The 16579-nt window shown below is 36.6% G+C and overlaps 3 protein-coding genes across 6 annotated transcripts in view; 1 reads left to right on the top strand and 2 right to left on the bottom strand.

Annotated features, from left to right (window-relative positions):
- cracdlb (cracd like b) overlaps positions 1–4402 on the bottom strand; it is a 14918-nt gene extending 10516 nt beyond the window's left edge. For all 3 annotated transcript variants that reach the window (XM_016470878.1, XM_016470890.1, XM_016470882.1), the window contains exons 1-2: positions 4364–4402; positions 445–559 (exon numbers count right to left, since the gene is read on the bottom strand). The gene's annotated coding sequence lies outside the window, so the exon portion shown is untranslated. The remainder of the gene's footprint in view (positions 1–444; positions 560–4363) is intronic.
- A 420-nt stretch (positions 4403–4822) lies between these two features.
- On the bottom strand, positions 4823–13811 carry LOC107676161 (testis-specific gene 10 protein-like). The gene is made up of 17 exons (XM_016470686.1): positions 13741–13811; positions 12791–12930; positions 12547–12702; positions 11326–11505; positions 11007–11084; positions 10366–10380; positions 10005–10156; positions 9786–9901; positions 9122–9276; positions 8945–9000; positions 8781–8801; positions 7866–8034; positions 7682–7792; positions 7403–7588; positions 7018–7185; positions 4960–5162; positions 4823–4886 (listed from the first exon to the last, which is right to left on the bottom strand). The coding sequence occupies exons 2-17, from the start codon at positions 12869–12871 to the stop codon at positions 4823–4825; spliced, it is 1911 nt and encodes a 636-aa protein (XP_016326172.1). The 5' UTR covers positions 12872–12930; positions 13741–13811.
- Positions 13812–15015: 1204 nt separating this feature from the next.
- Positions 15016–16579, top strand: part of slkb (STE20-like kinase b) — a 26535-nt gene continuing 24971 nt past the window's right edge. For both annotated transcript variants that reach the window (XM_016470228.1, XM_016470218.1), the window contains exon 1: positions 15016–15793. In XM_016470228.1, coding sequence (XP_016325714.1) covers positions 15644–15793 — 150 coding nt within the window. In that variant the 5' untranslated portion in view covers positions 15016–15643. The remainder of the gene's footprint in view (positions 15794–16579) is intronic.

Genomic DNA, 16579 nt, shown 5'->3' with positions numbered 1-16579 from the left:
ACAAATAATTTCATTATACCAAATACACAAAATAATGTTCTTTTTAGCAACATCATATGACCCCTTTAAAATACAAGTGAAAATGCCTCTATATTGCATTTCTCCAATTTTTACAATTTTAAAATTATTGGAATTATTTTATTTCTGTACAATTTATTAAAAATTTGAATATATAATATCATTATAATCATATAATATAATATATTATAATTATATTATAATATAACAACTTAAGTAAAACATTTATTTGAAAAATGCATTTGTGTAAAGACCATTTGCAGAATATGTTCATATGTCATAATGTTTCATTTCAAATTTCTCAGAATTCTAAAACCTTTCAATCAGATTTTGGATTCACACTTTATTACTAAGGAAATACATTCCTAAATTTGGTTGTAAACTGAAAAATGAACAAAAACATTAAATAGAAACTTCTAAACTTACCAGAAGCTTTAAGTTGATGCAGAATGATCTTCCTCGTCTGAGAGTTTCCTTTGTTTTCTTCTTTGGCTTTTTTTGTGGTGGTTTTCAGTCCTTGATAGTTTTAGATCACTGCCATCTCCAAATGACATTCAAGAGGAGATTATAGAATGGCAGAAAGAGTTAGGGAAAGAGAGAGAGAGAGCGCGAGAGAGAGAGAGAGAGAGAGAGCAGGAACAAAGAGTTTCGTAGTAACAGCAGGATGTGAGGGCATTAAATTAAATGTTGTAAAACTGACTGGGATCTTCTCATTGGTTACTTAAGGTATGGGGATTTTTTTGGAGTTTGACAACAATCCATTCCCATTCACTTTCAATGTACTGCTACATTTAGCTTTCCACAGAAGAAAGAAACCCATAAAGGTTTGGACTGACACAAGTGTTAGTAAATGATGACAGAAATTTTTATTTTTAGGTGAACTATTCCTTTAAATTATTTTCTGTCTATTTGCATACACCTTCCTGACCTGGTCAACTCTTTGAACTCAAGGAAAGTCCCTCTAAAAACTCAACGATCTGTAGTAAAAGCTCTTACTAAAGCATCTTTTTCCTTTGTAGGAGTTAATAATTACTGTAGGCAGGTGGCTTTTCACCTAAATATTAAAGTGATCGTTGGCTTTAATAATTGCCATGAAAAAATTAAATTCCAGGTCATTTTCTGAAATGAGAAATGATCTGAACACCATATTGTAGGTAGAGCATTCATAGTGGTTTAGAATTTGAATAGGTTGAATTTAAACTAGGCCATGGCTTTTTACCAAGCTCCACATGTCTCCTAGAGACAAAAACCTGAATCTTAAACCATTTCACTATTACACTGGTAAGTACTTGTACATTTTGTCCACAGTGTATACTGTATGCTTATGTTATAATATGTATTATGTATATACTGTTTACAGTATAATATATACTATATATTCTATACAACTTATATTGTAGTGACATTTTAAGACAACACATGTACATTGTGTTATACTTTTACACTTGTGCCTATGATGTTTCTACAATAAAATTATTTTATTGATTTGAAAAATCTGAACTGGCCTCCTGGCTTGTCAGATAATAACTCACCGAAGCATCTCTGGGATGCAGTTAAACATTCACCTTCAACTACAGATCACCAGCGAATAGGATGATGTTGTGGACTGCTGTTCAGACTTTTGGCATGTCATGTTAAATTAATTAAAAAGCTGGCATCAATTTTCTTCTCAGTCCAGATGCATGCCAACAAACAATGACATCCCACCCCCCTCTGTAGTTAGTTACTCTTGATTTGGCCAAGGTAAATTTGATTAAAAATGTAATATAGTTCATAAGCTGTTGTCCTGTTCCAGTACTGACATTGAAAACTGCTGGTTTAAGCATGCCAGGTGCTTTTTTGTATTTGCATATCTCAGTGGCCCAGAGTGCACTAAAACAGACACTGATTTAAAAACTAAGCAAAATGCTGAGATGTGTGTATAAAGTCCCATCACAGTCTCAACACATTTATATTGAGTTTAATGCTGCTTTTGCATGCGTTTGGAATTATCATGAATATTCCAGTCATAAATTGTACATGAACGGGCTCTCAAATTGTATTTCTGACTGGGAAACTGGGAAAAAGATTATTTTGATACCTGAGCTTCTAAATTGGACAGGCCAGAAACTTGTCAGAGGGAGAGAACTATTAGTCACTGTTGAGCTTTATTCATTTTCTCCACAACAAATGCATTGCTTTCTCAAGCTGTTACAGTCGAGCATATTTACATATAGAAATAACTGTTTGATGCATATTGTATGTATTTTACATTGTGAAACTGCATTTATTTGATCGAAACTCCTGAACCCAGACTGTCTAGAGCAACATTTATATGGCTGACAATGAATGGGGTGCTACATTTTATTCAAATTCGATTGGATGTTGAATAATGTTCAGTACACTTTGGTTAAAGACTTAGATTTCCCCAAGAAATCTGGCATCCTCCATTATTCCTATTCTTTCTGACAACAAAGCATTCAAACACAACAACCGCATAATTACAACTTCAAAAGAGGGAAAAAGGACATTTCTGATAGCACATGAAGGCTGTATGAGTTTTGATTTTCGAGGACATAAGAGTTTTGTGTGACATAATTTCCTTTCCATCTTGTTTGCCTCAGACAGGTTAGCTTACGTTCAAACAGTGCAGGTGACACCGGAGGAGTTTCCCAGAAGACCTTTCCAAAAATAAGCTCTGAATCAACAGCTTACACAACTTGCGAATGTCAACAAGTTTTAATCGACCTTTCAGTCTGCTCCTAAAGACCCACATTATTCCTTTATAAGCAACCAAAGATGGAGACAACATTATGTAGCTGGCAGCCAGTTGTTTTGGCCTAATGTAAGCCAACACCCTGAGACTGCTCCAGTAATGCCATCCCTCTCACAGCAACGCACTTTCTCTGCCTTCGTTCTTTTAGACTCTACCTTCTCTTTTCTTCAGGTATGAATGCCTCAATTCAAGTACCATGTTACCCAGATGAAATGCAATCTGCCCATCTTTGTACACTGTACAGCCTGTGCTACATTCAGTTCATTCACTAAAATCCCCTGACAAACTTTTGTTATGCTTTTTTCAGGTTGTCTATGAGACATATAGTATTTCTGAATGTTAAAAATTACCCTTTTAAAAACATTGTTTCTGGGTTATGCAAACATTAGTGACAATATTAAGAACATTTTCCATTTTATAATTATGCAAACATTATGGGCACATTACTTTTGAATGTTCTCTGAATGTTCTGAAACAAGTACCCTGCTCTATAACTTTTTGCTAATGTTCCATCATGTTATGAAAGTGAAAAGTTCGCAAATATTGAATAAATTGACATTTTTTTTAATTAAAATCATTTTTTGTTAATGTTTTGAGAATATTTTAAAGAGACGACTCTGAACAAATTTTACAAGAAAAATGTTTGTTTGTCAAATTTTTGGGAACTTTCCTGTTAGCTGGCAGCCTATAAAAGATAACAAATATAACATAGGGCAAAATAGTATGTTTTGGGTCTGGAGTGGCATTAGACATGCGGCGTAATGCAAACAGTGAAACGTCTCATTGCTGTTGTGGTCACTCTATATCTGTGGTCACTCTATAAGATTTATTCACTCACTTTTATCCTTGAAGCTCCATATGACTCTATTTTCCTTTCATGACAGTTTGTTCTGCAAACATTAACTTCTCAACAGAGAGAGTGACTAATCTGCTTGAACATTAACTGTGTTTTGAAGATACACTACCCCTCCTAAACGTTGCTTTCATCTTAAACGAACTGACCTTTGGATTACAATTAATGTGAGCTAGACACAGACTTCCCTTCCTAGAAAACATCCCACACCTGTTTTAACACAAATGTAGGAGATCAATCACAACATGATGCATTGATAAACAGCCGTACCAAAGGAATTATACTGCATGTACATTACATACATCTTAAATTAAAAATGAATAGGCCTATCTGTGTAGGTTGCTGGTATATATTGTTATAAAGTTACACGTCAGTCATTAAAGTTGAAGTGCACTTCACAAGCCATGTACAGTAACCATGTGTCTTATAATCATCTACTACCTAATGCACACTACCATAACAAGTGCATGACATCATACAGTAACAGTGAACATGCGTCTGATGCACAAAGAGTTATTAATTTGAAACCTCTATTTCACAGAGGCTTAAAATTATCGGAGGAACTTTTAAAGTCTCTGAGCCTACTTTCATTGCAAGGTTTCCTGACAAATATATTTTTTATCTTCTGAGGATGGCCTTTTGAAAGTTGTTTTTACAATACAAGAGTGCCTAAATTTGACTCATGAAGTAATACAAGATAGATAGATAATTAAAGCAGCATCATATTATTGCCTTACCTCTGCGAAATGAAGATGCAGAAGTGCGCACCTGCGCTTAGATCATCAACAAAAAGCGCGCAGCTCTGAGACCCAACGACACTAGTGAGCGCACCTGATTGGCCACACCCACGTGATGACGACACACGTTGCGTGCTGAGGCGTACAGGTGCGCTTCTTCTAATGAGCATTATTACACTGCTTGGTTTCCTTTTCTGCTTGTCGTTTATTTCTGTTTTTCAATTAACTGGAGCGATTATAAAGAGGAAGATTACCATTACCATTATCCTAGCAAAACAAGCAAACTGAAAAACAAATAAAACTAAACAGATCACAAGGATGAACAAAAAAATCAAAACACAAAAATTATATTGATTCTAAGAAATCAATGACCAAAAAACAACGAAATAAATTATGAAATAAGTAGTTTAGCAGTAACGTATTAAAAAAAAACATCCCAGCACAGAAACATGGAGATGTTTATTCAAGAGAACTGGCAAGGTGTGGTGTCCTCAGCTGAGCCATTTGCCTACTCTGAGAACTCCTAGAGACAGGGAAGAAGACAGTAAGTGGAAGACGAAGACAGAAAGAAAGACATGTGTACGTGCTAAACTCACACTTTGCTGTCAGCCATGCTGAGTTTGTCCTTGAGAATTTGTATTTCGGTCTGTCTTTCCTGAGAGGTGAGCTGCCTCTGTAACTCCTTTTCTCGTGAAGACACCAGCAAGCTCTCCAAAGTCTGAACAGACAGACGTTCACCGCTCAGCTGCTTCTGTAACAGCTCAATCTCAGAGCGGCATGATTCCAGCTCACGCTGCACCTGTATGTACAGTACAAGCACATAGACATTTGTGTTAGTCATTTATTTACATTTCAGTTCAGTTTGTCCTTGTTTCATTTCTCGAAGGCAATTTGGTTTCCGCATAAAACCAACGTTAAATGCATAAAACCCTAAAACATTTAAGAAATTAAATATCTAGTTTAAATTAAGTTCTTCCCAGAAATTGCTCAGAATTTAAAATCTTTACATGTATTTGCATCGAATCATTTAGCAGATGCTTTTAGGCTGATGTTCTAAGGGTCTCACCAATCTGAGAATCTGAGGCTGAGATTACCAAAATTTCAGGTGCAAAAGGTCCAGTGGTCTAATGGGTAAGGCATCAGCTGTTGGAGCTGGAAATTGTGGGTTTGAGTCCCTCCTGGGTTGTGTTTACAGTGCTACAAATGCTGTATGATAGTTTGTTAACAAACTAGAACACTTTAGAATATATTACATCTTTCAGCAAAAAAGCCAAAGTTACTCAATTAGGAACTAGTTTGAATAAAAAAGGTCGAATTCCCATTGCAGCATCTGAAAAGTTGAAACATTAATCTCTGATGGTGGAGAATGTGAGTTCAAAGCATAACATTACAATAACAACTACAGCTATCCTTAGTCTTTCAGCAAAATCCATTTTGCATTTGTTTGAGGTTGAGATTAGCCAAAAAGGTACATTAAAAGCCCCAGTGGCCTCCAGAGTTGGGGATTGTGGGTTTGAGTCCCACCTGGGTCTTATTTTCAGTGCTACAAAATACCTGGGGGGTCCCCAGGACCAGGATTAAGAACCACTGTGTCAGTGTCTGATGTGGGTTTAAATACAGATTTGCTTTGTGTTCAGCAAAAGGAAGTCTAAGATTATTTATCATATCTTGCGCAAGAGGCCCAGTGGCCTAATGGATAGCTCGGGATTGTGGGTGAGTCCCATCTGGGTTGTGTTTCCAGTGCTGCAAAAAATCTATGGTAATTTGGTTAAAAAGGAAAAAAAAAGTTCTAATGTGCATTGTTTTTCTACAAAACCCCAAACTCAATTAATAGTGAATATAACCCAAATAAGAGGCCCAGTGGCCTAATGGATAAGGCATCAGCCTCCGGAACACAAAACCTGGTAGAGGCCTAATGACATCACCTTCCGGAGATGGAGATTGTGAGTTTTGAGTCATGTTTGAAGTGCTAAACAAATTCTATGAAAAAAAACAAATTTCTAGGAAAAAAAACAAACAAACCTGCAAGAGACTCAGTGACCTAACAGATAAAACATCAATCTCTAGAGTGGGGGATTGTGGGTTCAAGTCCCACTTGGGTCATGTTTGCAGAACTGCAAATTCTACAGCAATATGTTTACAAAAAAAAAAAAAACTTTGTGTTTCTACAAAAAGCCAGATTCAATAAAGACTGAATATCAAACAAGCCAGAGGCCCAGTGGCTTAATGGAAAAAGCGGAGCTCCAAATCTTGGGATTGTGGGTTCAAGCCCCACCTAGATTGTGTTTGAAGTGCTGCACAAATTCTACAGGTGTGTTTTAAAAAAAAAACTGTACTTTGTGTTTCTACAAAAACCCAAACCCAATTAATAGTGAATACAACCTGAGAAAAAAAGGCCCAGTAACCTAATAGACGCTGCTGTTAGAGCTGGGGATTGTATGTTTGCGTCTTACCTTGGTCATGTTTGCAGTGCTGCAAAAACCTCTATAGTAATTTGTCTATAAAAACGTACAATATGCTTTGTCTTTCTACAAAAAAAGCTTCAGTCTATAGCACTGAATAATGTGTGTTTTCATCCTTACAGTTGTTGCCCTGACATCAAGTAGGTAATATACAAAAATATCTACTTGTTATAACCCAATTTAAGCACTCACAGCTTCTTTGCTGACATCCAGTTTGACGCAGAGCTCCCGTGTTTTTTCCAGGTCAGTCTGCACCTGTGTGCGCTCAGTCTGGGCCTGACGCAGATCTTCCTCCATGTGAATCATCTTTCGGTTCAGCTGAGACAGCTGACTAGTACAACTCCGCTCTGCACTCAGTGCCTGGGCACAGCAACAAACCACAATTTATGAGAGACTTAGTTAACTAAAGCCAAGTGCACACTACCAGTCTGATGAACATTAGCGATGGGCACACTATATGAGTTTGCTACAATATGAGGCTTCGAAAACTTTATGAGCTTCGGTCTTGTAGTGAGCATTTGGGTTGCGTTGAGAATCTCCTGCATATTAACCAACACAGACATGATGGCCAAGTGACCTGTTGCAGGCTGCTCTCCAGGCTGTCTGCTCTTTCTTTGAGTCGAAGTATCTCTAAGTTAGAGTTGTGAAGCTCAAGACGGAGTTCGATGACAGTGGTTTCAGCGTGTCTGGCCTGTTCCTCCCAGCTTTCCATCTGAAGAGACACTTTCCTTCGAGACTCTTGCAGTTCTCTGCACTCACGCTCCTAAAGAGCAACAAACAAGAACAATCAAGAACACTCTAAACAGGACATGCTTGTTGTCTGTTTTAACACCCTTTTTTGTTTAAATGACTCCACCTTAGCAGACAACAGATCTTCAGTGCGTAAGATGTCAGCAATGTGAACTTGGACTTTTTTCTGCAAGTCTTCTATTTCCTCATTAGCTTCATCCAGCTTGAGCTGTAGAGTCTGAAAAGAAAGTTGGAGGTCTTGTTATCTTGTTTATTGCAATGAATTTGCATAAAACAGTTTGCTACAGTACCTGAATTTCCAGACGTGCTTTGTCAAGGTCGTCCCTCAGCTGACCGTTCTCTTGTAATGTGGCGTCTTTGACTTTAATCACTGTGCCCATCTCGCTTTCAGAGTCAGACAGCTTCCTCTTCAGAACATCCAGCTCTCTTTCTCTGCCAGCTATGGTCTCCCTCAGAGTTCTGCGGACAGGAAGTCACATCAACACCACTCATTTTCATAGTCACTCATAAATCATTTGAGGAAATGCAGCATGTTACATTTTAGGATGTAAGAGTCTCATTGCATACTAATACATCACATACTCATACACTCAAGCAGTCAAAACTACAAATGCACAGAGGAAACTACACTACCATTCAAAAGTAATTAATGAAATGAATTTTATTTAACAAGGATGCATTAAATTGATCAAAAGTGACAGTAAAGACATGTATAATGTTACAAAATATTTCTACATTTTTCTAAATAACTACTGTTCTTTTGAACATCTACTCAAAGAATCCTGAAAAATATATCATGTTTCCACAAAAATATTAAGCAGCACAGCTATTTTCAACAGAAATGTTTCTTGAGCAGCAAATCAGTATATTAGAATGATTTCTGAAGGATCATGTGACACTGAAGACTGGAGTAATGACGGTGAAAATTCAGTTTTGCCATCGCAGGAATAAATTACATTACAAACAGTATTTAAATTGTAATAATGTTTCACAATAAAACTGATTTTACTTCATCTTTGATTAAATAAATGCAGGCTTGATAAGCATAAGAGACTTCTTTCAACAACATTAAAAAAAAAATCTGACCCCAAACATGTGAACGTTCACGTATATAAAGGAGAAATGCACTACAATTAATAGCCATGAGCTAGAGTCAAGAACTATAGTCTAATTATGATATATCAACATTAGCATGATTCTTATACCTGGATGGTGAACATAACACACTGTAAGGAAAAGAAAATAATACAATAAACTGTATTTTATACAGAACTTTGGTAAAGTTTCTATTAAAGAATTGTTCACCACACTCTTCAAATTCACTACACATGACTGTCAGTTAATCTGTAAAAATTAATAGAGAACTTACATTAGAGTTGTCTCAAGATTCTCGGTTCTCAGTTTTAAGCTCCTAATGGTTTTCTCCTTATAAAAAAGAAAGAAAGAAAATAACACATATCACCAAGCGTACTAACTAACTGGAAAGCAAGCAAATCTAATATACAAAGGAAAAAGATGTGTTTTAGTGTGTAAATGTAGGTAGTACCTTCTCATCTAGCTGGTCACTTGCTGAGCTGAGCAGATCTGCCTTTTTCTCCAGTTGTTCCTGCAGCGAGTCTCTGTGCTGGTCCAGCTCTGAGACCGTACACAGCAGCGTGTTCACTTCCTCTTGCATAGCACTCACCTGCATCAGGAGAGAGTCTGAAACACACGAAGGAAAAGTGATGCAATGATACATAAATATCCTTTAAACACTAAAATGATTGCAGCTGTCCAACTGATTAATTCAAAACATTTAACATATGACACACTACCATTCAAATGTTTGGGCTCAGAAAGATTTTGTAATGCTTTTGAAAGAAGTCTCTTATACTCAATAAGGCTGCATTTATTTGATCAAATATTTTTCAGCAGCCATTACTCCAGTCTTCAGTGTCACATGATCCTTTTATGAAAAACATTTCTTTTAGGATTCTTTAATGAACAGAACGTTTAAAAGAACAGCATTTCTTCACTGTCACTTTTGATCAATTTAATGCATCCTTGATGAATAAAAGCATTAATTTCTCTACAAAAATCTTAATGACCCTAAACTTTTGAATGGTATTGTATATTTTTGTTCTTCCTATAGCTTTGCATAATTTCACCTAAGACATCTTCTGATTAATAAATGAAACAGATTAAATATCAGTACTATCTAGTTTTCTTACCATTCTTTTCATCCAGCATTTTATTTCTCTCATGAGTGTTTTGTAGCTCTCCAATCCTGCAGGTTAGTCTTCGCTGATTCTCACACAGAGAGATTTCCAACTGATTATTTGCCAGTCTGGTATATACATACACAAAAAAAGAAATCGGTAATAACAGTATCAAACTAAAAAAAACTGTTAGCATTGAAATATGGACACATCTTGTTGTTTTTGGTGTACCTGAGGCTGCTGCATTCATTTCTGAGGCGGCTGAGCTCTTCCTCACTGGCACTGAGTTTTCGCTCAAGTACTTGAACTTCCTCCTCCAGACCCATCATGGTCTCCCTCATCTGAGCGTGCCTGCTTCTCTGTTCTCCTCGCTCCTGCTCCAGCTGGGACACACACAAAACAATGACACTAGTCCATAACAATAACTGTGCATGCAAATAACTACAGTTTATAGTACAGTATAGTATGATACAATATAGCATTGTGCAGTATAGTGCAGTATGTTATACTAAGGTATTGTTTGGCATGATTTACTGTAGGATAGCCCTGAAGAAAACGGTATTACTCATAATACATTTAAGTTTCAACTCACGTATCCATTTTGACTTTTGAAATGCATTATAAATAAAGAAATAAAAATTGAAACAAACGAGACCACTGCTGATATACAGAAAGTATAAATAGCATAAATAAATGTGGATAGCAGTTAAGACATGTATTTTGTTATTGGTAGAATTAGATAAAAAAAATATAAACATACAAGGCTGTTTAATATAATTCTAAAAATGTCTGTATTCAGGTCATGGTACACATGTAATTTTGCTGTGAAATCTCGAGGAAGGCTTCAGGCTTTTGAAAAATATATTAAATATATAATTTAGAAATATTTTGGCTTAGTCTGGGCCTCTGAGGTGATTTTCCTCCTCGATAATGAGCTCTGTAAAAGCCTGATGCATCAGATATAGCATTCAACAAAAATGCACATGCAAAATTGTTTTATTTATTTATATCTAAAGGTTCAGTTACTGTTCTATTTCAAAATAAGATTTTTCAGACTATGTTTTACAAGCTTAAGTCTCCATTTGTTCTCGATTTAATGTTATTGTTGTCTAAAAGCAATAACTGAGATCTCATTTGTGATCTTGCTTTCTTGTGGACTATAGTAAGCATGGTATGTTCAATCTACAGCTGTCGTCACTGTTCCATAGCAGTCTATAAATACAGAGCTCTTACTGTGAGTACAGCAACCTGCAGGTCCTCCACCCTCTGCTCCAGGTGAGCTCTCTCGCTGATGGCTGTCTCCTGAGAGATCTGAGGCGACGTGCAGTTCAAAGGGAACACACATACACTCAGCAGGCTAAAAAAAGCACACCTCTCTCCTGGTATTATCGCTCTGCTCCCCAGTGAGATGACTCAATTTATCACTGTACTCTAGTGTGTAAGTGATTTTCCTTTAGTACTCCTAAATAACATCTTCATCAGATGGATACAAGCAAACATAATGCACACACATGTTCAGCCAGTGTACTTGAGATCAGGCTGTTTCTCGTACCTTGAGTCTCTCTCTCAGGCTGTCTCTCTCTGTGGTCATGCGGTGGAGGTCTGCTGTGGCCTCGTCTCGCTCGGCCTCCACTCGTTTAAGGATGCTCTGTGCAGTCACACTGCTCTTGGGCCCTCGTGCAGCCTTTGACATCATGACCTCCCGACGTAGAGCTGCTATCTCCTCTTGAGCCTGCAGGGGGAGTCAGGGCACATCTGAGGCCACATTGTTTAGTGAAATACTGGCAATATATTTATTAGTCAGTGCTTTTCTTCTGTGTAATAAAATGTTAAAAATAAAGTGTGTTTCCAAAATTAAATAATTATGTATTTATATTAGATATATTTATATAAAATATCCAAATATATAATTATTTGTTGATGCAAATGTGATGCATGTACTAAAAAAATGCTAAAATATTCAATTAATATTGTTTTATTCATTTCATATTTTCATTTATATTAAATTAAATCATTGTTTTACTGTACACTGTTATTGTAATGAAGCCAAAATAATTTAGTCAAATATTATCTGGCAAATAATACAACTAATAAATATATAGGCTATATTTACATTTACATTTAGTCATTTAGCAGACGCTTTTATCCACGAGGACAATGGAAGCAATCAATTTATTAATTTATATTTTTAATTCATACACAATGAAATAATTGTTTTTACTGCATACTGTTATTGTAATGAATGAAAAATGATTAAAATAGAATCTGGCAAATAATACTAATAAAATATATAATCATTTGACCAAAAGGATGCAAAAAATATTGTGTTAAATTAATACATTGTTGGTTGTCTTAATTTAATAATTTATTTAATATAAAATAAAATAACTGTATATTGTTATTGTAGTGGAGCCAAAACAAATGTTATCTGGCAAATAATACTACTAATATTTATATTATGTATTTATATAAAATATATACATATACTTTTTTGATCAAAACAAATCAAATCAAACAGCTTATTTGATCAAAACAAATTTGATGCATAGTTTAAAAATACATTGTGTTAAATAATAAATTATAATATTTTAATCATTAAAGAATAATTTTGTAAAAATCTTTTATTGTCTGTACCTGCAGGTTAAATATCAGTCACACTCAGACAGTCAATACTCAGAATTAACCATGTGGACTTCTTTGTTTTATTCTATGTGTGTCATCCCAAAATGAACACAACAACCTGAAGAATTCTGGGAGGTTCGGCGCTGTCTACCTGCTGGTAGTGCTTTCTGGTCTTGTCCCGTTCAGCTGTGAGCACTTTAACATTGACCTGGATCTCTGAGAGGTGCCGCTCGTGTTTCTCCATCATGTTTTGTAGTTCATCTCTTTCTCGTAACACCCTCATTAGCTCTGAATTGTACGTGCCACCCTTTAAAAAGAGAGACATAAAAAAAGAATTAGCAGAATGAAAAGAAACTAATCTCACTGATATGACTGCATCGATGGCTTAGTAGTACTTTAACAGGTGAGTGTCTGGTGGGACTGCGCTGCGTAGATGCCCCCTTGACGGGGCTGGTAGAGCGACGAGCCCTCAGCATCCTTCTCAGTGCCTCGGCCTCGTCAGCTGGATCAGAACATTGAGAAATGGAGAAATAATCTAAAACTGTTCAAGTAATAGTAAGGAAAATGTGAGGAGAGGTACATTTGGAGACTAAAACATTATTGTTGCATTTCTGGCCTACAGCTCACCTAAACCTGTTCAGGCTTTCTGATCCAGTTTTGACGGTTTCTGGTGCCACCTGTTGGATCCACTGTGTTACTACAATCTAATCAAATTAAAACTTCAATGAAACAAAGTAAATGCTTTGGAGCATCCTGTGCCCAGTTGACTAAATGTTTTAGCAGTCATTAGTTTGTGCTCTAGTTTGGGTCTATGTATGAAAGCATTTATTTTGTAAAGTCACATAATTCACAATAAGAAATCTTAATAAGACATTTTGATGGGTATTGATAGCTATACATTTCAATAAAGCATCACGACATGTTTATACCGAAACGTCTTGATTCGACTCACTAAAAACAAGTTTTCTCAAGCAAAATGTATAAAAAATAAACCACAACGCCGACAGGTTGTCATGGCAACTGAGATACTACGTTTGCACGTCACTGAAAACGCGTCCCGCGCAACAATTATACTTTAATTCCTTTTTAAGAGCATAATATAAAAATGATATTGCATTTTAACATTTAATGATAACTGATAATTGTTGGCAAGCCACAACATCCACTAAAAGTAGGCTATTGTGCTTTGCACTGACACCAATATATTACACTGGCACATAAAATCATTCACACGAAATAACTGTAAATTTGAACCTCGCATTGATAAAAGCTGCAAATACATTCTGCTTTCATGAAAGACAACGCAGAAGACAAAGCATTGTTTGTGTAAGTTAGCTTGTGTTACCTCTTGTAGTGGTTCTGGCAAAGGAAAACGAGCGTGTTGAAGTAAATCTCAACACGTCAAAGCTCTTTAGACGGAGGGATAAACATCAACATTGACCAATCACAACACAGCATTGACCTGTCAGTCAAGATAGTCAGAGAGGCGGCGACCAATCAGAGCTCAATCTCCCTCCGTTTGCGTCCGTTGCCTTGACTACAAGTTGTGAACGCTCACGTTCAGTAGTTTTGAAGTTGAGATGAAGCAATGAAGCGGAACCAAGTGAAATAAATATAAACTAAAACAAAACAAAACTATTTGTGACCCTGGAGCACAAAACCAGTCATAAGTCGCTGGGGTATATTTGTAGCAATAGCCAACAATACACTGTATGGGTAAAAATGATCGATCTTTTATGCCAAAAATCATTGGGATATTAAGTAAAACTTTAAAGGCGATTTTCTCAATATTTAGATTTTTTTGCACCCTCAGATTCCAGATTTTCAAATAGTTGTATCTCGACCAAATATTGTCCCATCCTAACTAATTGTCCTTATTTATTCAGCTTTCAGATGTATGAATGTATAAATAAAAAATAAAAAAATACCTTTATGACTGGCTTTGTGGTCCAGGGTCACAATTTGTGTGAAAATATAAATATAATTGTGTATGAACAAAAAGACTATACATAATTTATTAGTCTTCTGTTAATTGTGTTCAAAATTCAAAACTATACACTGTAAAAAGTACACTGTAAAAACGTTTTTTTTTTTGAAGCCGTAAATAAAAATTATTGGAGTACGTTTTCCAAGAAAACAATAGCTCAGTTCTTCCACTTCAAAATTTCACGTTTAATTAAATGTGTTACTTCTCGTTGCATTGTAACCGTTTGTGAAACATACCAGCAATTTCTGAGTAAAAACTCTTTTTTCCAGTGTATTTGCGTGCAATTTAAAGGGATAGTTCACCCAAAAATGAAAATTTGATGTTTTGTTACCATTGCCATGCATTATACGACTGATAGACTGCAACGGTTGGATTTAAAAATCATCAGATGTGTTCTACTGAAGAAACAAAGTCACCTACATCTTGGATGCCCTGGGGGTAAGCAGATAAACATCAAATATACATTTTTGGGTGAACTATCCCTTTAACGCTGAGACGTGTTGACATCCACGACGGCAGGCGACAGTAAAGCGCAGGCGCGTCACCGAACCCAGCGAAGAATCGACGCGCCTCGTGGACGCGCACAGCGAGCGACGCCAATCCGCTAGATTAGAGGAGGCGCGCGCACGCACGCGCAGGAGGCGCTTAGTTTCTCCAAACAAAAACTATTGTGCGTTTTCACGCGTTTGGAGAGGTTTCGCTCTTAATCCAGGAGCGGAGGATGTACGATCTGTGAGGACTGTGATTTACCGGAGATACAAACATTTTATCAGCCTCTTGTCAGACTTTATTTAAAGACAAAGAGAAACAACTAGATGTTTTTACGGATCAGATCCACGAAACTCCGAGGAACAGCAACAACCTCATGATTTACCTCGAAAGGATGTATTCATCTCAAGATCGCCTTTACACCATTGCACGCAGTAGATTAATGCATTTTAATGATTTACTTTTATTTTGAAAATACGATTTTCTCTCAGAGCAAAGAATCGCTAGAATCAAGAATTTTCTTTGTCTGTGCATTATTGCATTGGCATACTGATCACTAAATGACTGCTAGTGTAACACGCCAAGCTCTCCAATTATAACGTGCAAAGACGAACATGTCAACACTGTTTCCTGATTAGACAAGAGACTGAATAGTATTGGATTGCAATGGGAATGCAATAGCAGTTGCATTGATTTACGATTGTTTAGACATTAATTGAAAGAAATCTCCCTTTGCCAACCGACCAGAGAAAGAGACGTGTGGGAACTGGCCATGTCCTTCTTTAATTTCCGAAAAATCTTTAAATTGGGCGCAGAGAAGAAGAAGAAACACTATGATCACGTGCACAGGGACACAAATCCGGAGGAAATCTGGGAGATTGTGGGAGACCTGGGGGATGGAGCCTTCGGAAAGGTGTTCAAGGTACAGTATAAACAAAGAAGTTGATGAATCTTCTCTTGCTGTAAGAGTTGGTATCTGTTTTATGTGATTTTTGGACCCCAATAGTTTTCTTATGAATGGAATATAGGGTTACCTACATGTAATGCACTTATAATGGAATTGCTCTATTGATATCTATCTATCTATCTTGTACACACACTAATGAAAGTGCAAAAAGTTTCTGAATTCTTTGGGATTTAGGATGTCACCACTTGCATGACATCATCAAGCACATACCCCTGGTTGTCATTCACATGACCTCATCCTGTAGTGTCCAGTCTGCTTGATTGTTTTCTGGTCTAGTTCCCTTGAATGCTTTCTCTGTTATAAGCAGCGAGTAACGCAATGTTGTAATGCATTACTTTTAAAAGTAACTTTCCCCAACACTGGTTATAAGGCTTAATGGTTCTTAGTTTGTTAGTGGCATAGGGTGATTTGGAGATTAAGTGTAAGGCTGCCATAACGTCTATATACAGTCAAACACCGGCGTTAGTACTTCTTCATGCTTCCAACAAGTATGATGGCGATGGTTTGTAAATAGTAGTATTATAGTCAGCTCGCTAATGATTATTTGGATTGAGTTCCTGGGGTTTTAGGACAGTGGGTTTTGTTGATTTACAGCCGTCACAGTGAGGTGTTGTGTGTTGTTGGAGCTCCACCACTATGGGCACTAAACAGACAGAATAATGACTGTTTCCAGACAAGTTTCCCACTTTTTCAGTCTACCATGGTTTGGACAAATATATTCACCAGCCATAAATATGTTAA

The sequence above is a fragment of the Sinocyclocheilus anshuiensis genome, unplaced genomic scaffold, assembly GCF_001515605.1.
Source record: "Sinocyclocheilus anshuiensis isolate Anshui unplaced genomic scaffold, SAMN03320099.WGS_v1.1 scaffold469, whole genome shotgun sequence".
In the NCBI taxonomy this organism is placed as follows: Eukaryota; Metazoa; Chordata; class Actinopteri; order Cypriniformes; family Cyprinidae; genus Sinocyclocheilus; species Sinocyclocheilus anshuiensis.
This window is presented reverse-complemented; position numbering and strand designations above follow the sequence as displayed.